Below are 22,767 nucleotides of genomic sequence, written 5' to 3'. Positions count from 1 at the left end.
GCCCCCCCCCATCAAGGAAAGAGTGGATGTGCAAGCTGTGGGACATATTTGCATAGGAGAAATTGGCAGCAGTGGTTAGCAACCATGTGGAAACGTTCTCACTGGATTGGTGAGCCTTTATCTTGAAATGGGGAAGTGATAACCCTAAAACTTTGATTGAAGCTTGACTGGACTCTGGTTTGGAAGTGAACCCTGCGTCCCCTTGTGAAATATGGGAGGAGTTGGTCCCGAAGAATTACGAAAATAACCCTTGCCTCTAAAAATGTTGTTATTTCGGCCTTATGCAATCAACTGTCAGCTGAAATTTCACGGTTGAGCAACCAAAGGGGGGTGGAGGCAAAGGGAGGAGGGTGGGGGAGAAACGTGGGGGGAGTGATTGTTATTACCAATCCTATTTGTTTGTACTAACTTCCAAAAATGGCAATAAAAATTAAAGTAAAAAAAAGAAAAAAGGAGCGATTGGGTCTTGAAAGTTGCTACTTTTGGTGGACCAGGGAGACAGGGCCTCTTCAAATACTTTAAGGCTCAACAGCATCAAGCCATGCTCTTTGATGTCAAACCATGTGTCTGGGTTCTTTCAGTGCAGAGCTGGGGTCAAGTCGAGTAGAAGCTGAGATGGGTTCAAATAATGCAGTGCTGTTTGACACTGGCAAGGACTTTTGGGTCAAAAATGTTCAAGAAGGCAGGTGATGTTGGATAAGTGGCACTGAAATATTTGGTGGCCTCTGGTGTGGAGAAGCAGTGAGCATGCTCCTCTTTTCTCAGCACAGTGATGGGGTACTTCAGATGCAATGGCTTATAGCTCTAAGAAGATGGCGACCAAGCGGCAGTATCGAGATTGGGATGCTAGGAGACTCGATGGGTCGCAGATATGGAGATGGCAAACCTTTGGCATTGAGCAAAACTTGGGGATGCAGAGGCAGATGAGCGTTGAGGATGACTCCAGCAGTTCCCTTGTAGCAGCTTGGAGGGCGTCAAAGGTGCCCAAACCATAATCGAAGCAGTTTGGCAATATCAGGAAAGACAATGGTCACTTCCTTATTTCTGTGGTTGCAGGGAGAACCAGTACAGGTTCTCAGGGGCCAGACGAGTCTTTTCTTGTGCCCTTCCAAACCTTCCCAACCAAACCAGGAAGGTTTGTAGAGGGCACTTGCAGGGGTTCTGTCACGTCCAGTGGCAATGTCCCAAGTACCAGTTGCAGTAGGATTTGCCCACACAACAGTTTCACCCCAAATATGGTGTTGGGATGGGTAAGGAGTAGAGCTTTTCACTACCTTGGAACCATCTGTCTTCACTTCTATAGCAAAGTACTTTGGAAACGACTGTATGCTGAAAAGTGTTGGAGGTGAATCCTTCTTCAAAAGGGCTCCAAAAATATATTATAGGCAAAATAATTCATCAGATTGGTCATCTGCAATTCTGTTGTCAAGGGTCCAAACCTTGCTGCTGCAACAAGTGCATTCTGCCTGCTGATGTCATATTCAGATGGCATTGTCTGTAGGAAGATAGGAGGGGGACTAACGCTTAGGGAGCCCTAGAAAAATCCAATCTAGCGAATTCCCTCTGTGGTTTGATCCTCTCTTCAGGGCTACTTTAACTCTAGCCCCTTCCTTGTCTGCTTACATCAAGGGTTCACCAGTAATCAGCACCCTGGTTATAAATAGCCATTGTATTGGGAGAACTGGCTTTGAAATTCCAGTTCCCAGCTACCCGCAGGGAGTCTTCTTACTCTTGAGAGGAGATGCCACCCACCCCAATGAGTATCAAATGAGGGGGCTTCCTTGCCAACCCTCCGATGGTGCCTGGGGAAACAGCCCAGACAAACTGAATACACACCCAGCCTTGACATTGAAGTGTCACTGTGCACAGGACTAACAATGAAATGCCATAAAAGGCTTCTGGCTGTATTACTGCATGGTTTTAGGAGCCACCATGTCAAACCAGACATGGCTTATCTTTAGAAATTAAACTGCCACTGTGCCCCCATGACTCAATTATTACTTTGGGGAAATGATTATGTTCCACATGCTTCAAAGCAACTCCAGCACATATTGGAGGATGTCAACTTTATCTTATACATTTTCTCGGATGCTGAATGCATACTAAGAGCAATATTTTGCTGCCAAGTCTGTGCTGCATGTTTGCCTGACTTATGGCTGTCTCCTAGCATCTTCAACATTAAGGTTTGTACCCAAGTTTTAGCACCAGTCTGCCCTACATTGTCATAATGCTGGACAGTAAATGACTATACACTGTTGACGACTAAGCATTGGCAGTGGACTCCTGGCGATCTATAACCTCCTTTCCACCCATGTACTTCTGTGTACTTCTCTACTGTACTTTATGATATTACAAAGTTCCACTTCCCACCATTAGGTGTCCATTATCTCCTTTTTAAATCATTAAACATTTTAAAGCGGGGGGGGGGGGGGTGCCTCTGAGCACCTACAGCCAAATGGGCATTTATTTGCAAAGCACATTGCCATATCCGTGCTGCAGTAGGCACAAGAGAGCTGTGAGCGCTGGATTTACAGATCCCTGGTCATTTACAGTGTGTATCGATGTGAATGGCCTATTTTCTGCCATGTAACCCATCCGCACAGGATCCAAAATCCTCAAACTGCATTTGCAAATATGTACGTTTATTTAAGTATTTATTGTTTGCTTGTTAGGCGCTTATACAATAAGAATGTATGGTTTCAAAGCGGCCACGGAGCAGGAGTGGGAAATACATTATAACATTGTAACACAATATTTAAGGGAGGGGGACATACCTACTGTTCCTTGTGAATATTCAGAACGTGCAAGTGCAGAAAGAAGAGGGAAGAGGTGTTAAGTGCTGCAGAGTCCGAGAACGTGGGCAAGCCATAGATGAAGTGCTAGAAAGTTGAGTGCTGCACGGCCTGGGCTGCGGGAGGTGTAAGTGCGAGTCTCCCGAGCAGAGAGTGTGCAGATGCAAAGTGCTGTGGACAGTGGAAACACAGGAGCTGGGAGGAATTGGTGTGGGAGGTCAAGGCCCCGACACCGATTCAGCAACTGTGGGATTAGCAGAGGAGAGAAGTTTGCATCCATCTGCAGATCATTAGTAAACCTACAGTCTTTCTCGTTGCAATTGTTCAATAAAATAGAACCAAACATCTTCACTCATTTAGCCTTACTTTCGCGAAGGCATATTTTTTTGGGTGGATTACTGCTGGTGGGGACTTCTTTTGCCCCCAGTTGTAATCTAAGGTGCCCTACCATATTACAGGATTGCCGCCGTTCTGGCTGAAACAGATGCAGATTGGCTGAAATACCGCTGTTTTGTATTTCAGTAAATTAGCATGCATCATGTGAAAAGAAATTACCTTTGAGGATGGATATGTGCAGTGTCATATAGATACTGTATATTTCTTTTTATAAAGCAGAGAAGGGTCATGACTGACCCTCCTCTACATTCATCTGAAAGTGGGATGAGAAGGTGGGTATTAGAGATGCCCACTTTTTTTCACCACCTATTTTGATCCCCCTGCAGTTGTTTTTCTTCAGCAATAAAGGGAAGCACTTGCGCTTCGCTTTACAACAGGAAAGACAATGCAAAGACTTCAGGGGCGAATATTCAATTTTTACCTCCACCTCTGTGGTGGAGGTCGAAATTGGCGGTCTTTTCAGGAAGCATTTCACCTGTAATCAGGCGTTATGTACTGCCAGTGATATTCCCTTTGAATATCTCCAGTGCTAAATACCCCCTAACCTCAGTGCCTTAAGTGGCACTACAAATCGCGCCGGGGCCCATCGAGCGGGCGTGGCCTAACAACGGGGTCTTGATGGGCCGTTAGGCCACGCCCCTTGACGAGCCCCGGCTCAATGGGCTACTGGCACCCCTGCCAGGCAGCCTTTTGTAGAGATTAGCACCCTCTCCCCTATGGGGAGAGGGTGCTGATCTCTGCATTTATTTTGTATAGGCTTGCCTGGCAGGGGACAGCGCCTCGCCTATTCAGCCTTAATGTTGGTGCTGCCCCTCGCCAGCTGGGGAGGGGCAGCGTCACCATTAAGGCTGAAAGGGTGAGGCCACTGCAAGCAGAGGCCTTTTTCCTAAAGACTGAAACTCTCGCGAATCCGCGGGAGCTTCAGTATTTAGAAAGCAAGGCCTCTGCTTCCAGCGGCCTCACGTTTCTCCATAATGGTGGCACCGGCCCACGTGCATCCCTTGATTAAATGGATGCCTCGCAGGTGCGGCGCCACCATTCTAGCTGAAAGGCATTTTTTTCTGAAGCCTGAAGCTCTCGCACACGAGCGAGAGCTTCAGGCTGTAGAAAAAATGCCTTTTCGTGTAGTGGCCGGGGCTGCCCGGGGAGATTAGTGGGCCCCGGCAGGGCCCCGCCTCAAAACGAAATTTCGGAGCCTGCCGGGGCCCAGCCCCGGCAGGCCCCGGCCCACTTAAAGCCCTGCCTAACCTGTAATGTGGCAGGCGTTAAGGCGTGCCTTATTTGTGTAACACTGCTATACTATGGTCAATGAAACCTAAGTTGTGTATGTTCATTAACATGATGTAGTACTGCTTATTAGACTGGAATGGATAGTTACAACTAATACATTTGCATAAATCTGACTGTGCTTGATATAAAAATATTGTCTTTTTGGTGCTTTCTTTTAGCGAATACAAGGACGAAGTATTAGCAATAGCATAAGAATGTTTGGGCAGTCCATCTCTGGCGGCATTGATGCAGACGGCAATGGATACCCAGGTGAATTATTCATTGGCATTTCTCATGTTGGTGATTGTGCCCATAATCAGACTGTGCCACTCAGGAATGTTCTGATGATACTGTGCACTCTATTGTGGTCCAAGGGCTATTATTTAGCAGCAAACTACAATACATCTTGAGTTTTCAAAAACAGGGGGGGGGGTCCTGGGAGTCCCTCTGCCGGACCATTAGTCCCAGTTACGAGAGATTTACCCAGAGTCTTTAGCTCACTATCTTTCACAGAGGAGAAATATCTAAAACATATCAGTCTGTGTCCTGCCCTAGGGCAGTCCAGCACTGAAATGCTAGGCAATTCTCCTCTGAACAAGAGTACCAACAGCAACCCCAGACACGTGTTTCGGTCTGGTTGGACCTCATCAGTAGTGCAGAGCTGTGCCTCTCTAAGAATAGTGAGCAAGGGGTAAATATCATTGAACAGATGGCTTTCCACTTTTGGACTTTATAGTTGAATCAGAATGTTTGCCTGTAAAATACAGTCAGAGTAAAGACTTGTGGTAGCCAAACAGCGGGCACTTTGCAGATATAAAAATGCAGTGCCTGCAAGGACCTTGAGCGACTGCAGACTCCCTAAGTTTTGACTGCACAATCCTATACCATTACTAGACTCTCCGCTCCATAGTTGATTATTGTGGCTTACCTTTGGGGCTCTTGCTTTCAAAGCACAATTAAGTGCATTCTGCGGCTTGTGAGGTAGTCGCTTGCTTTGAACTCAGTGATGGGGCTTTGGGACCCACTTGGCCTGGCCCCTGACCCCCCACTACATCATGTGGGACCCAGAAGAGGAAATGTGAGGGCTCCCCAAACTCAACAGCCAAGCACCATCCGAGGAAATAACACCCCCTACCAAAAGCATAAGGGACGACAAAGTATGGGAAATAGGGACCTTAACAGGGAGAGGGCCCTTAACAGGTGAAAGGCCTGAAACCAAAACTAGGGATTTCAAGCCAAAGTTAAGACAGGCCATTCGTTGTCCATGGAACAAGAGAGTAGTCATTGAGGAAGTGAAGCTTAGGACAACCCCTAATTCACTCCATGCCCATAATTAAGCCACCTGATCCGATCGCAAGATTAACTCAACCTATCCCATAGATCCTACCACCCACAAGCAATGTTAAAGTCCCTACATGCCACTTGGTACCCACACCATTATCATTGCCCTGCCCACAGCAAACCTCCTGAATGACATACCCTTTCTTCAGATGTTGCAGGATTGACAAGTGCATGTGGAACGTTGCTAAAAAAAACGTTCTGCACATGTAACCGGCTTGTGAATACTGTGTAGCTTGTACACACTTAAGTTCCCAGTTCTACGCTTCCGTCTAAACTTTGTGCATCGGTCCACCTCTGCTTGAAAGCATAATAGGTGACAATGATTAACTTCTTGCCAAAATTAGGGTTCCCTAGTGCTGTGCTGAAATATGATTTAGCATGTAAATCCATCATAAAACATCTGCATAAGGCATCAGTAAGGAATCGTACATAAATGTCGACCTGGGAACTGCGACGGCCGAAAATGGCGACTTTTTTTTTCTTTTTAACCCCTCCCTTACACCATACATATATGTGGGGGTTTAGAGTATGATATTAATATGGGGGGACTGAAACAGTCGGCATTTTCGGCCGTTGCAGTGATCACATAGATCGCATCAGTAATATATGCAACCAAATGCATAGCAGCAACAGAAGAGAATTTGGTTGGAGTGGTTTGAAGAGCATATCTCACCACAGAAAGTCCATCCCAAGTAGAGGATACCACACCACGAGTAACTGTAAAATCTGGGCCTAGACCTATCCTGGACATATCCCCAACTGGTGTACAGGGTTCACACGCAGCCAGGCAGAAACAAATGGAAGATTGGCAGAAGATAGAGCAAGGAAATGCATCATTTCAGGCGGAATCTTCGAAACCACACAACCGCTGCAAGCATAACTGTTGCCTAACCAGACCTTCTTTGAGGAATTTGCTCATGCATCAACAGCTAAGCGCAACACCTTGCATTTTCCTTCTCCTGCCCTAAAGTACCCCCCACCCACTTTCCCTTTCAGATCCACTGAAGACCATGCGAATGGCATGCGGTGCGTGGCATAGCTCCCAATAACATGGCATGCAATACTACATAGATATGTGTAGAATAAGACATTTTGGCTAAGTTCAGCTACGTTTCACATGCCACAGTGCCACCTGGTAGCCATCACTGGAAGTTCACCTCCAGTTCAGAGACACATGAGCAAGTCATTTCTGGGTATGCACATTACAATTGCTTTTGTCTTTTAAGTCAGTGTTTTGTGCATAGCTTTTTCAACCCAGTACAGACAGCTCTCAAGAATGCAAACAACAGAATACACGTTTCACCCTCTTTAGGGATCATCAGTGCATTATAGTCTGTGGTGCATTTTATTTTGGATGTGTCTGGAATACATTTTTCTTTGGTCTCAGTCCATTCCCTTAAGAGTGAAGGCCAACTGCTCTGTTATGTTATGTTATGTTTCCCCACTCAGGAGAGGTCTCCTTAACCACTCACCAAAGGGCTGTGGAACAATATCCCTAACATGGAGGAAGAAGTCATGACTGAACACTCTGGTAAACAGTCAGTTGTTTGAGCCACTGTCCCAGTGGTCCTCAGGTGCCACACAATATGCTTAAAGGGAAATCCCAAAGGTTCCAAAGTAGCCAGTTGCTACAGTGGGATAAACCAAGAATCAATGATAATGGATAAGTAAATCCATACGTTAGGCCAGCAGGTTGGTCCAAGATTAATTCCAAGGAGGCATTTATCATACAGAAATCATGTATGGTCGTGCAAGGCGGACCGGGTTGAGGACAGAGTGGACGTGGTGGTGCTCCATGGATCATAGGTTACAAAAGCCATGGTGGTTATAGGACTCCCAGAAGAGTCTTTATAGAAAGAAAAAGGGAGGGTAATGTTGGACACGTATCCTCCTGTGAGTGTCAAGTGACTCTGGTGCCTTGAAAGTTCCTCCTTGGCGGTGCCTGCTGTGTTAGAATGCTGCAGAGTAAAGAATTGTCCTTGTGGTGGTGCACCACCGTTATGCATTGCAGTCGGAATGGAAAGGTTTTCCTCTGTGGCGGTGACAGCGTGCGCAAGCTCAGGTCCCTGTCAGGCCTGACGCATCGTTGAGTGAAAGTGGGCAGAAATGATGCAGGCCGCCGTGCGAAGTGAGATGGCAGCATTCTCCGGCTCAGTGTAGGTGCAGGAGACCGGAGTGCGGACCCAGAAGGGCACCGCAGTATTCCTTCTTGCGTGTGCATGCTGTAGATAAGGTCTCGTCGCTAATGTTGGAATCCGCTCATGCGCATTAGCAATATTAATAATACCAATGATGGCGCAGAAGACACAGAGGCATCGATTGGCTTGTGTCTGTTCTTTTTAATCATGAACTCTAACTGGCGCGAAAGCGGTAGCCCCGCTCTTCACACTAAGCAGGTTGCAACCCACGATAAACACAAACAATAGAAAAGAGATAGGGCGCCTGTCCTTAACACACATAACAGACATAGAGAGGGGACGTTAGAGGTAAGAAACCAAAAAGGCATGGGCCCAACCCAAAAACCAACGAAGAGGGATTGTGGGAAAAGGCTGGCAGAAAAGTCTCCCACAGCTCTAACCATTGCTCATTCGGTACCTATGAGGTCCTTGTAAGGTTGCGTCTCCATGGACTTCTACATTCAGCTAATCCAGCATCCCCCCAATCTCGCCAACATGAGCCAGACTGTGCATCAACACAGCCTCAAACCTGGTCCTGCCAAGCTTCCCTGTGGTGCTGCCATTCTTTCGCTGCACTCCACTGAGTCCAAGGTCTGTAGGGGAAGTGGGCTGGCATCTGTGCTCCACCTTCACCCGTTGTTGCCCTTCTGCCAGCAGGCTTCACTGACTGCCACATCTCCCAGGCCATCTACCATCCATTGGCATTCGCTCGTCACACAGCCGCGCCACAGAGTGTTCCCCAGTGCTTCTAGTGTCGCCATTCTCCATCGTTTGCCAACAGCACCTTGCAAATGCGCCAAATACTGGGCATCTCACCATGGTTCATGCACCTTATCTCTGCCGACTCCCCCTTCACATTGGCCAAGAGATGATGGCTTCATTCAACCTGTGGGTACCTGCCAGCCCACTTACTGGGCAGGTAAGACATTCATTTTGGTGATTTTCTTTTGTTGGTCATGTAGCAACTGCCATTAACCCCTGTTACTGGTCATGTGGAGGAAAGGAAGGCAATTGTTTGTATTATCTAACTTCGGAGATAGGCATAATACTGTCACGGGCCATCTGGAGATTGGTTAAGCTTTACAGTTTCTCAGTAAAAATAAAAAAGTAGGGACCAATAAATATAAGCTGTGATTTTATTTTTAGAGAACAAATAACATGGAAAAATGCATATAATAGGTCTAAAAAATAAAATTGGAAATGTTTGTGAAATAAAAATCGGCGGCTTTAATTACACTTGGCTGAGCATTCCACGATATGAAATGACCCAAATAAAGTATGTTTCTTCTGTTCAACAAAATATGCTCTCAAGCACAGCAGCATTGTGTGCCAAGCCTGAAAGTTTCACCATATCTCCTTGGGCCTCATTCTGAGCCAGCCGGCCTGGTAAAAAAGTGCTGGTATTCATGGATGCTGCCATGTTACCGGAGCAGCCGACTACGGGTTTGCCGGTGGGGCACCTGAGTTACTTCCAGCTAAAAGCTGGAGCAAAAGCCAGACGCCCTATCGCCAAAAAAAAAAGCCCTTATTACCGGCACTATGAGTGCCGGTAATGGCAGCAAATCCCCTAATGGGACTCCAGGAAAGGGGATATACAGCGTCACTCCGGTGCCCGTAATCAGGCAGCAATGCCGCCGGACTGGGTGCCAGAAACGGTAACTACATTTGCGGGTATCCTGGTGGCTGTACCGCCAGGATACCAGCAATTTCAGAATGAGGCCTATTATTGATCGTAACTGAAGACAGCTATGAGATGGTTAACTGAACTCATAATGATGTGTATCTGTGTTCAATTACAGATGTAGCAGTTGGTGCTTTTCTGTCCGATTCGGCTGTGTTGCTAAGGTGAGAGGTTGGTATTTTAGGACAATGATACACTAAACATAGTGTGAAATTCAACAGTGAATGTTTATGCTATCCAGAAGTTACGCTATGATGTAATGGAATGCATTTATGTGTGCAGTATTTTGCATGATAAATTAACTGGTAATAGTACTGATGAATATTTGAATGCAGCACATTATTCATGCCTCCCAGTGTCGCAGCTGTCTTTAAGAAAACACCAAATGCCAGGCATGGTTAAAGGGTTTTTATTAGAAATTCTTGAAAGGGCTCAAAGGATCATCCCTCGCTCTGTTGTCTAGTAGAAGCAGTGGCCTCCCTAACCCAGGTGTCCCCACTGCCTGGGTTAGTATCTAGAGAGAATTACCCCAATTCTAAGTTCTGGATTTCTGCCAGTAAGGGCATAAAGGCAAACGCCATTTTTGTCTAAACTCCTCTGGGAATTCCTAGGCTGAATTTACACTCCAGTTGAAGTTGGTTTGAAGCGGTTGTGCAATCCAGACACTCAATCTGTCTCCTTCATTTCACACCTTGATGTTCTTCTCCCCATATTTCACTGCTGTTCCAACTTCCTCCAGCTACTCTCCTCTCTACACCCCCCCCCGCCCCCCTTCTCCCCTAGTTCTTAGTCCTCTGGTCCCCTAATGTCTCTCTCTCTCTCTTTCCACAGTCTACCTCCACCTGCCGATGTTACTACAATCTCCCCGGCTAATTCTCCTACTACTACTCTCCCCTCTCCACTCTAGTGCAACTCTCCCCTCTCCACTCCTCTGCTTTTCTCCCCTTTCCACCACTCCACTATGACGCCTTTCTCCATTCCACTACTACTCCATCCCACTTTCTACTCAGTCACCCTTCTTTCACTCTCTCAATCACCTGCCACTCACACTCTACACATCCTTGCGCTCACACTTACAACACAGTACCACTTACTCTCATTAACCAATATCTCCCCTACTTTCCAAAATGCCTCCACACTCCAGTTCACCATCCTTCCTCCTTCTGGTGTCTTGGTCTGCCATCACCTCTTTCTCTGACCTCGCCCGAACAACCCACACCTTCCTGTTTACTGTAATCCTTCTTATCATCCCCTTCTTTCTCCCACTGGTCTTCTTCCCCTAGTCAATCTCGCCCTGACTTCCCTACCCGGGAGATGTGAGAAGTGACAGAATACATAGAAAGGGGGCTGCGCCACGGCTAAGTCCATGGTAAGTATTGGGAAGTCTTTGGGATTTTCAAGAATCCCTTCTGAGGCAAGCTCGTAATAGTTTCTGTTATGGAACTCTGGCTGGAGTGCAGTGTGCGCTGATGTTAACCGGTGGCATGCATTGTTCCTTGCAATTGCACTGATTCTATGCTACTCCACTTGGTCTCTCTCCTCCCACTGATTTGAACGATATGACGACGGGAGGAGTCTGCCTAAAGCCTCTCTGGGTTGTAATCTTCTGGGCGGTCTGCCCAGAGGTTTGCTCTCCATTAGAAATAGAAAGAAAGAAACTGGAAAGCTCTTGGTTGAATAGGTATTTGCTGATTCACAGTTGTACAGTCCATATACATTCTGGCATGTGGCGATAGGACAGGAACTGGGGCCCCCTCAACTACCACCTTCCCCCTTTGGGGTAGGACTGGCTATGGCATCCACCCTTGTAGGCTGGGAGGGGTCCCTATCCGCTCCTGAAAAGTTCAGATCAATGACCTTTGTCTCATGGCCGAGGGAAGAGACAAACTACTGACAGCAGCATAAGTTGAAAGGGCTTTATCGAACCAAAGTCAAACTTAAGGCTATTGCATGGAAATTGGTTGCATAGAAATTGGCTGCACCAAAGAATTTTGGGGAACATAGTCCTTGAAGTTATGATTATAAACAAAGGACAACAAACAAAAAGGCATTCAGAAAGTTCTAGGCGGGAAGGTCTTTGGGCCTCACTATGAGACTGCCGGTCCGGAAATATGGGTGCCGGTAGCAAGGTACCAGCACCCTTTCTGGACCGGCAAACTACAACTCTGTTTTCCTGGGCCTATGCGCCCGGCAGGTCTGACCTGCCGGGTGCAACGGCCCCGGAAAGTAGAGTTCTCACAGAAGCACCAGCACCGTTAGCAATGGTGCCGGTGCTTCTGTGTCCCCTGACCTCCCGATCCTCCGGGACTTGTAATATCCTGGTGGCACCGGGAAGTCAGGCGGCAGAAACAGTGTTTCAGTCCGGCGGTTACCGCCAGACTTGTAATGAGGCCCTTTGTCACTTATTCTGGGGGTCACAAGGCCTCTCCATCTCTCTCAGGATTTAGGGCACTCTTCCCTTTTACAACTGCCCCTTCACTGGTTTTCTCCTTCACTCAGCACTTTGCACTTGTCACCTAACATGACACAAATAATTGTTTGTACTCCTCTATAGAACCAGAGCAGTGGTGGTGGTCGAAGCTTCCCTAAACCTTTCCAGCACCGTAAACCGAACGCGGCTCGAGTGCACTGAAAATGGACGTCCAGCAGTTTGTCTTGATGTCTCCATTTGCTTCAGCTTCAAAGGACGAGGCATACCTGGCTATATCGGTAAGCTGAAGCCGCTAGCACCTTCCAAGTTTGCCGTTTGATATATCAGAGGAAACATGTCTTCCAAGATTTGATGAAACATAGTTGGGCATGTCTAGCCATTCAGTACACAATGCAGTAGAGGATCCCAGACAGTAGGGTAAAAGATGGCAGCGGGCATGCTATAGTCAGCAAACATAGCTCAGATGCAGTGTGCTAACGAAAGATGGCACAGGACCCATCTATGTTTATCTCAGGAGCAATCATCTGGCTGGCCACATTTCAAAATGCGCACTGCGAGAAAGTCAAAATTGTAGCAGCAACATGAATGGCGGGCGTGAGCTCTTTCAGAAACATACAAGTGCTGCAGAAAAAGCGACAGACTCGTGTAACTTATGGGGCCTATTGTACTGGCATATTCCTAGTGTTCACTGCACTGGTAATTGACAGATTGGAATTTGTAAAGATAAGATAGACAAATGCCATTTCAAGACGAGCATGGTAATTGCCCAACCGAGTAAGAATGCATTTAACAAATGTTTACGGATGGAATTAAACTGCACCGCAGCTAGTGAATGAATGCCCTAAATGTGGATGGCTGTACCTGTAATGCTGGTGCTTGAAGATATATGATATGATATGGCATTTATAACGCGCCTATACACAAGTGCTTCAAGGCGCAACGAGGCAAGGGAGGGGGAACTGAGGGAAGACAGACAACGATCTTACTAGGCCAGGTGTGATTGAGATCGCGCAAGTGCAGGGAAAGGGGCAAGGGGAAAAGTGTGGGGGAAAAGGGGAGGGGACAGTGCAGTACATGGGATCGACAATAAAAAAATATAATACATAACAGCAATAAATAAAAATGCGGACAGCTGGTGGCAAGTGCAAGGGTAAGTGCAGACATCAGGTTTCAAGTGCTGGTAGGGGACTGTAGGGATACAGAAAACAGTACCCAAGTGCAGGGGTTGCCAGGGAGGCAGTGCAGGTGGGCAACTGGTGGGGGAGGGGACCTGGGCCCGAGATCAGAGGGTGGCCAGGAACCAGTGCAGTTTCAGTTTCAACCAGGAGTTCAGCAGGGGAGAGGAGGAGAGAAGGCAGAAACAAAGAGTAAGGTTTGAGATGGAGTAAGATGTTTCTTACTCCATATTGTGCAGTGTGAGACATTAACACAATTTAAGGGCACTTATCAGCCAATAGCCCACAGCTGAGGGCTGTAAAATGATGAGCACGCAGGTTGACCAATCAACAGACAAGTTCCAAGATCAAGAAGGATGCTTACCCTCCGGATAAAATGCATTCAGAGCTGAAACATGTATCCTTGTCGCAGAACAAAATGAAATTACCAATGAAAAAGGGCTGCGGCTGAAACAAAAGTAAGAGGCAGTAGAGAAGATCCTCCCTCTATTCCCATTGTTAATGACTAAGATCAAAGACAAGAGGGATGTAAACCAGAGGTTAAGATGTCAGCAAGGACAGAGAGGCACATGAGAAGCCTAGCAGTATTGAACAACAGTGAGAACTGGCCAGCAATGCATGGCAAAGATCATCAGGCAGCACAGGAGTAGTACCGTGCTCCAGGAGAAGGAGTTATGTATGTATGTGTATGCGGTTTATAAGCACACTCAATAAAGCCTTGTGGCGCTGGTGGACTAGAGAGTAGGAACACAAATCAGGAAAAAGAATTGCAAAAGCAGGTCCATGAGCCATTAGAGCAGCAACTACAGAGCACAGACAAATGCTTTCAGATGCTTCCTTAATTTGCAATGGTAATCGATGAGGTGCAATTGAAGGTGAATTGCGGTCCATAGTGGGGTGGCCTACATTGAAAGTGTTCTGCCACCAATCCGGTCTCTATTAAAGATGGTTGTAATCATCAGTTTGTGATCCGAAGGGGCGGAAGGATCTGGTGGGACTATATGGGCAAAACTGATTGACAATAATTTGAATGCCTTGCGCACCAAGGGCCTTATGGAGCGTGCAGGCTCTGTTGTACAAGATACTTTCTTCAACAGGCAGGCAGGAACAAAGGGCCAAGCAGTGTGCAAGCAACGCGCCCTTTGGATCACGTGCTCAAGTCTGTGCAAAAGCCAACAGCTTGCTTGGAACCTGAAGAGCTACAATAGAAGCCATAGCCTGCAATTAAATCAACCTGACTTACTCACCTAAGATCCAACCCCAGTTCCTTATCTGTTTTTGCAGTGTATTCACATGTCAGAAGGTTAAGGGGTCTCTTTATCTATGGTTAGGTTAAACTACATTTTAATTCATTTGAAGGGATCTACTGGACTCAGTTAATGTAAATGGTATCTCTCTTTAAGAGCAGAGTGACTGTTATGTCCTTCTTCAATATACACTTCAGATAATTCCTGATTCAATGAAATAATAATTCCGGCACCGTTCAAAGTCACGGTATGTCCCACCTAATAAATATAAGAACCAAACTTAATAACAATGGGGGTGAGGGGATTTCAGCTTTGATTTCTATATGCTTTGAGACCCAAGAAATGAAATGATGATAGCAACTTGGCAGGGAGAAGGAATAAAGATAAGGAGTAAGAGAAGGTCTTACTCCTTACTCCTGTCTATTGTCAGGAGAAGGTCCTGCCAATAGACATGCAGTGTGTGGAAGATAACAGAGGCAAAGTGATGAATATAAGTATATCAGTATCATGCCTGGCTTCATGACTCAGGGAGATCAGGACCAGCATGGCCTCTGGGTCCATCAAGGCAAGCCGTGCACCCAGGGGCATCACAACCATTGTGGGATATGTATTCCTCCACGACACCCAGGCCCCTCAACACCGGCATGGCAGTATTGTGCTGTAGTGCCTTTTCATTCCAGAAAAATTAAGATGCCAATTTTGGTCTCACCGAAGGCTGGGGCCTCTTACATATTAGATTGGGGACTTGACTCTGTGCCTCCATGTGTGGGTCAAATACAGTTTAATTATGGTCAAAGTGGTGGATACAGTTATTCATTCCTGTTTCATCACGTCTAACAGTTGCACGCATGCTCCTCCTGTCATTTGTTAGCACTTTGTATGTAAATGATTGGTAGCTGGATGGAGGTAGGACACAACTGTTGTGCTCCTCAGTGTGATGCCTGCTGGTCACCTGTTCAAGCTACTGCTTGCTTTATAACAATCCCTTGTCACATTCCAATCAGGTCATGGTTCATTTTAAGTTGCTAAGTTATGGGTTTTCCTCTTCTGGATGCCTTTTTAGGTCGGCCCCCTTTCTTCCTCTATGTGCAGGTCAGAGCCGGGGTGTCTTCAGAAAACGTCCACCCCTTAATTTGGGCAGGGATAAAAAAGCTGAACCCTGACAATGCAGATCCTCACTGGATGCAAATGCAGTGGTTGCTTTCCTCGGGAATGGGCCCATTCAATGAACTCCCGTTCTTAACTTTTTGCGATGCAGATTCAGAATTGAAATGGGAGAAAAGTAAGTTTGTCATCTAGCACAAAGTTGTTGCTATGATCCCTTTAGCATTTGTTTTCAGTTGCTGAATATGAGTGGGTGACGGGCAGAGTCAAGGAAGTCCTTGAGGCTCATTTGGTTCAGCTTACTATTTTGTTTCTGTTTGATCTCATGATGAGCAATGCTTTTGGTACGTTATCTAAACATGATCTGGTTTTGGATAAATGTATCACCTTTTTGGTGACATTTGACTAGATATTTAGTCAGGTCTGATATTGAGCTGTCTGCTAAAGAAGCCTTCTGTGACTTTAGAGCAGGGAACAATGGATGTTCTTTCTTATTCCATGAAGTTCAGGTAGTTGGTTGCTGAAACACAGTTGATAGAAAGAACACAACACAACACACTTGACGCCATGGAAGTCTTAAAGAGGAGTTTGGGGGTGAATTGGCAAAAGTGCTGGATCCTCCAACCTTTAAATGATTATTCAAATGGTCCCACAAACCATTTTTCTATTACAAGAGCCAAAATGTAAGGGGAACAACATCTTTATCTTCCCAAGCAACTTTTGTGAGCAGGCAGGCTCAATTCTGACCAACCCCAAGTCCTCTGGTAGAGATAGTGTGAAACAGGCATGGTATCAAGAGAGATGACATAGACAACAGCTATATATGTTTCTAAACAAAGCTTTATTAATGATCAGGATGGTGTAACGCCCAACTAACCCTATGCTATGGGGGGATTTTCCCTTCCTAAAGAAATCTAAGGAAAGCCTGTGTCTGTAAGTCCAAACCAAAGGTCTGTCTGTGTTGAAATCTATGCTTGTTCTCACAAACTACAACTCAAACTAGTGGGGAAATGTTCTCAATCCACATATAACCATTCAAGTTCAATAAAGTTGCAATGTAACTTCCATTCAAGGAGGTGATCACGTTATGAAGTTCCCTTCTTTAGGTTCACTGGCATCACAATTCACATCAAAAGAAGGTCTTGGGTTTCCCTTCCCCAAGTTCAAATGTAATCAAGTTTATACAACTCTGTGATCTTGGGATTCCCTTCCCCAAGATAAACACTCTCCAGTTCTTTGGTTCTCAGGGTTCCCTTCCCCAATATTTACACTGAACAGTTAACTTGCTTCCTCTGTTCACAAGTTCATAAGATAATACCTGGGTTGTGATCTGCCCTGTGTTTAGCTTCACCCAGGACACACACTTCTTTGCTGCTTTTCCACTATCTAGTGGTTTCTGGTCTAGGCACAGTTATCAGACCACACGGTCCACCAATTACAGGTCACGCAACCAGTAACCACATTCCTTGTCTGTGATTTGACTCTTGATGCTGGTAATGTTAGTGTTCGGAAGCTTCCTGGTCTAGGCGCAGTTGTCCGACCACACGGTCCACCCATCACGGGTCATGCAACCATAGGATTCTCCAAAGACGTTGTTCAGTTGCAATGTTCAAGACAACTGTTCACTTTTACCTTACTCTTAAAGTGCTTTTCTGATAGTGGGTTACTTGATCTACTCGATTGTCCCAGAATGTTTATGAAGTCTTTAGCACTTCATATTCTAAACAAGTAACAGCTTTCTTTCAATTCAGTAATTTACAAATGTAACATTTATTTGTTTTCACTCAAACCACGACTTTCTTGCCTCTCAAGATTCAGGAAATGTAATGTTTCATTCATCAGTATAGCGCCTTTCATTCCATTCAGCTTTCAATAACTGTAACTTTAAGTTGGGCAAACTTGAATAACACCTTTTATGCAGTGTGATATTCACCAAATGTTGTTTTCAATTGTGTGGGTTTAAGCAGCACATTTCATGCAGTTCGGTATTCAATAAATTCAGTTTTCACTTGTGTGCACTTAAGCTGCACCTTTCATGCAGTTTGGTATTCAATAAATGTAGTTTTCACTACCTCCGTGAACCATTACCAATTCCAAGGTCCCTTGGAGCACTCTGACATTCCTAGTGTCTCTCAACATTTTTGTTCTCCCCAAGCGTCTCCCCGAGCGTCAAAACCAACTTGTCAGTTCGATGGGTACTCCATTCAGCACACACCGGCCTTCGTGATTGGCTCTACCTCAGCCCCTTAGCAGCGCCTTCTGTATGCCTTCCCGCACAGGGGCTTCCAGTCCTGCACAGTCACCTCAGCAAGACTCTCGGGATCTTCGTCGGTGGTTCAGTGTCTCAGATTCTCGCTCCAGCAATTCTTCGGTTCTCTTTTCCTTCTGCGACTGCACCTCTTGTGTGCTTCTGGATTCCACCTTTTATACTCTCCTCTATTACTAACAGACTGCAAGTGAAATGAGGTACCCTCAATTGCCTGACCTTCCTTGAGTCTATTAGTGTGGCATGCCTGATCTGCATTGACAGATGCCTTCAGGCCACTCTTCTTCGTCTCAGTACCAGAGTGGTGTTTATAATTGGAAATCTGCACTACTCCTAGTTGCCTCTTCTTCTTTTCAGTACTTAAGGGAAAACTATATGGGAGGATGGGATGAGATTAGCAATAGCCCATAAAAGCTAAGGGAGTGGAGGGTAGATCAATATCAGGAAAGGGGGATACTATGTCTCGCCTTCGGGGAGCCTATCTCCAATCCCTAAGGACCCTCCACTCAGGTGATCCTCCCTCACTGGTCCACCCCCAGGTTTGGGATCCAAAAGCAATGCACCTTCCCTGAAACATTGAACAGAAGATCCCTGGGGAGTAGATGTGAGAGTACCTTCAGATTTCTCAGATAGGCCAATGCAGATTGATAATAGAGAGGAAGAGAGAGGAGCCTGGAAGTGATCATCTGTGTCTGGATTGTGGCTTTAAGGTAGATTTGATAAAGGATGGTCCGGTTTCTTCTGTAAAGCCTAGAGAAAACAAAGTCAGACACATCCTGTTAGTAAGGGGAGACTGGGATGTGATACTTATCTTCTTTTGTAAGCTCATCAGAATAGGTGCACTAGTTCTGTTGGCATCAGGCCATTGATCATGTTGATGGTAATACTTTTTTTGTGAACAGGCACATAAGGGAACTTCCTTGTTCAGTTCAGAAGCCTCAGGGAAGTGTAAAGGTAATACATGTGCTAATCAGTTCAGAGGTCCTGGAATGCCCAAGTACCAGGTGGATATCAACCATTAGCACACTGCCAGGGGGTGCAAGCCAATCAGAAAGCTCAGCACATGGGCTGTATTGACCCGTAAAAGTCTATGTTCCGAGCAGCCCGAGTACAACTAAGCCTGTGCTCCAAGCCCCTTTCTCTCCTCAACCCTTTGCCTGCTCCCACTAGTTCCCTTAGCACCCACACAGATCACAAGCGGGTGCTAAGGGCTTGTTTCAATAAAAGAAAAAAAGGAAAGACATCTTGTAGGGTGTTCGCTGAAACTGTGCTGTATTCCCGAAGTCCATTTTCCTTATTGATGATGTCATGGTCATCAACAAGGAAAACAGACTTTAGAAGTTCTGCGTGGCCTCAGACACGTACAATTTTGTTTTTATTATTCAAATGAGCCCATAGAGCCCCCATTTGATCTTCATGGATGCTGGTGGTTATATTTACACCAGTGTTGGGCCACCCTTGATGGTAATGACACAACCGCCAGTGTTGAGGGACCTTCACTTCACTCTGGCCCTTAACCTGGGCGTAGGTGCAGAGTTGGTCCACTGCCTTAGTAAAAATCACCCCATTCTGTTAATGAAACGGTTTTGGCCTCTGGTTTCATTGTCACCAACAGGTCTTACCTCTTGCTTCTTATTCCTTTGGGATTGATAGAGGTAAGGCCTATCTGTCCCTGAAGCCACAGCGGCTAAAGTGGGAGTAGAAAAGCTGCATGCAAGGTGACTGTCCGGATGGCAAGGATGAAGTAAGGGGAGGGAAAACCGGGTTACCAGAAAAAACCTCCACCAGACACTCTCAAGGTGAAATGGAATGATGTCCAACTGAAGGTCCCACAATGGACTGGAGCGACAGCTAAGAAAAGTCCATAAAGCTCAGGAGTAGGCTGAAGTTACCAAAGGGGTACCTGGCATGATGAGGACCACAGAGTAGCCAGGGCAAGGAATCAGGACAGAAACAGGGAAAGCAGGGCCAAGAAACAGGAGAGGGCAAGAATGGGAACAGCCCTTACACAGAGAAGCGTCCAGTCATGTAGGCAGAGCATTGCAACATGAAGAAGAGCTGCTCTGAGTCTCCTTATCGTCCATATTCACAGGGAGACAAAGCGTCATCACGCCGATGACGTGCAGATCTCATGGGTGCCGTATGGAGCGGCCATCTTGGAATTGAGCTGTGATGAAGTCAACAACCACAGCAAATTTGGTGGCCATCTTGGAATGTCTATGTGCACCTCCAACGTCGATACAGACTCCCGGAGAGGGATGCAGGCATTCTGACATTAATGCTCAAATTAGACATCTTGCTGTCTGGCCTGGTAACCATAAGAAAGTCTTATCTTTTGATTTGATATCTTCTTCCAACTTCCATTTGAATTTTGGTTGGAGAGGCCTAATATCTATTAACTGGACCCTTAACAACTGAACATGTAGTCCAGTTATTATGGGATTATCATTTTGCAATGCTCTATGTAATAATCAACGCTGGGGGTCTATCAGCAGAGAATCCAAAGGCTCCAAAGGCTCCGAAGGCTCCTAAGGTGAGTTCTTTAGGGCAATTGATAATTGACAATTACTCGGTTCTTATATCCCAGTATCAAGATATGTTTTAGTAGCCTGCTGATAATGCCCTTCCACTTCATCTGTGGCTTTTATTGGATTGATGTGCAACTTGCTTGCTGAAGAACAGAAACTTTGAAGGAATATTTACCATAAATGGTATTTCAAGTATTCTTCTTTTTCATTCTTCAGCTTTCCTGTCTTTGTGTGACCTAGACATTAGAATTGTGGCTCTGTAAGGATAATAGGGTTTTAAATAAAAATCAAAATAAAGACTCAATATCCCTTTCCTGTAATTGGTGATATGTGCAATGCTTGAATTTGTCATGGTTGCTGCCAATGTTTGTTTCATTGGAAAGGTTACACAGTGATAGGTTTTGGAACCTGCATCTTTCCATGTCACTGGACGGTCAGACCTGCAGTTCATGTGTGCCAGGCATATTGGACTGATATTGCTTATCTGACAGTAAATTCAATATATCTCCTGACCTATGTGTTGTATATCAACATGAAAGAAAGTTACTGGAGTTCATCTGTTTAGTCTATGTGGGATTAAGTTCCCCCTCCAATACATTATAACGATACTGCAAATCACCCAGGGGTTCATTGACCATATAGAGGAGAACGAAGTCTAAGGCCAAGCTCCTTTATAAGGTCACGGAAATCCAAAGTGACATGCAATATCCTTTTTACATATGATAGAGGTTATTTTAGATTATTACTTAGACGACATTTGTATTTTTTATTTGTATTTCATTTGGCTCATATAGCGCTTTCACCAAAGTGCTGGACAATATAACAAAGGTACAAATTCAGAGGCATAACAATTACACGATCCGTTTACGAGTTGGACAGAGAGAGAAAATGGTTATTCAACTGTGACCAAAAAAGAGGAGGAATGGCTACTTGACTGTGCACACGGAGAATAGGAACAACAAGAAGAAACTCAGATGGCGATCTAAGTGTGCCATTCAGAGAGGTGAGGTACGGGGGCTCAAACCATGAAGACACTTGAGGACAACAAATAAGAATTGAAAAATTAAGCGAGATTCCAAAGAAAGATGAAGAAGAGAAAGTAAAGCAAAAGTAACAAATAACAAGGAAAAGGGCAATGAAGTAAACAAATAGAAGAACGATAAATAGACCGAAGTGGGGCCAATGTATTAGCCGGGTGCCCATGCAGAAGAGCAGCGCACTAGCCAAGACGAGAACAAAATTAATGAAGAGATAAGAAGTGTACTCATATGAACGGATGGAATGGACAAGCTATCCAGATGAAAACGACAAGATCGAGCAATACTTGCAATTTAAGATGAGAAGAAAAAATAAAAATAAAATATGATGCCGATGGAGAGCAGCGAAAGCAAGAGGAAGTTGACAAGGGGGAAATGAAATAGCTGGAGTAGGTCACAGAGAAGGGGCTGTTGATCCAGGGAAGAAAAGAACCCCAGTTCTAGAGCGATTGATCAGTAGTCCATTGACAGACATCCGAGAATGGTCAGCAAACCAGCAGAAAGAGCAAGTGTGAAGAGGCAAAATGATGAGAACGAAAAAAAGATTTGATAATCCTCAGCATAGAAATGATGGCCATGGCCAATCTGTGTCGTCCACCTTGAAACCTGGTCTCTTGCTTAAGCCAATGTAAGAGATCTTACAGCTGTTGATAAATACAATTAAATCATGGACGAAAAAAGTTAAGCAGGGTAAGAACACACAGTAAAACTTACAACATTGCACAACATAAAAATACAACTATAAAGCTATATATAAAAAAATACTTATCAATGCACTGCTGTTAAGTGTCTAATAAAGGTTTTTTTTATAAGAAAAGAAGTTGAAAGGCTGATCAAAGCTTTAATTAAGTGGTACAGTGACAGCTAAAATTCTGCTACTTGTTGACTCGGGCCTTATGACGTCACAACTGCACTGTACTGTACTACGTAATTAGAGTTGCAGTAGTGATGTAATGTTTAAAGCGTGTTATTGCGGGCTGCCATGTACTATAGACAGATTACCCTTCTCTGACTCACAAATAAATATAGGTGGAAAATGCAATCTGATTTTTAGGCAGACGTCTGTAGTAGCATGTGTACAAATGACCACTACTTTCTGTTTCACAACCATGATAAAATATATAACAGTTCAGATAAGTAACTGATGTCTGACCCTCATACAAATTTAACTGTGGCCATGACTACATTCGTTACGTTTTGCTCCTGTTGATTTGAAAGGACAAGCAGGATTTTAGACCAAAAGATAGATGAAAGTTCATGTTGTCCTTTATGAGAAAAAATAACATTTTGGCGGCACCGTGGTCCTTATTAGGAGTACACCAG

The 22,767-nt window shown here is 45.2% G+C and overlaps 1 protein-coding gene across 1 annotated transcript in view; it reads left to right on the top strand.

The window, feature by feature from the left end:
• Positions 1 to 22,767, top strand: part of ITGA4 (integrin subunit alpha 4) — a 911,072-nt gene that overhangs the window by 398,241 nt on the left and 490,064 nt on the right. The window contains exons 12-14 of the mRNA XM_069616079.1: positions 4,637 to 4,727; positions 9,775 to 9,820; positions 12,211 to 12,365. Coding sequence (XP_069472180.1) covers positions 4,637 to 4,727; positions 9,775 to 9,820; positions 12,211 to 12,365 — 292 coding nt within the window. The remainder of the gene's footprint in view (positions 1 to 4,636; positions 4,728 to 9,774; positions 9,821 to 12,210; positions 12,366 to 22,767) is intronic.

Source organism: Ambystoma mexicanum, chromosome 9, assembly GCF_040938575.1.
Source record: "Ambystoma mexicanum isolate Mex_15411 chromosome 9, UKY_AmexF1_1, whole genome shotgun sequence".
Lineage (NCBI taxonomy): Eukaryota > Metazoa > Chordata > Amphibia > Caudata > Ambystomatidae > Ambystoma > Ambystoma mexicanum.
The sequence above is the reverse complement of the archived record's forward strand: the minus strand, read 5'-3'. Positions and strand labels throughout refer to the sequence as shown.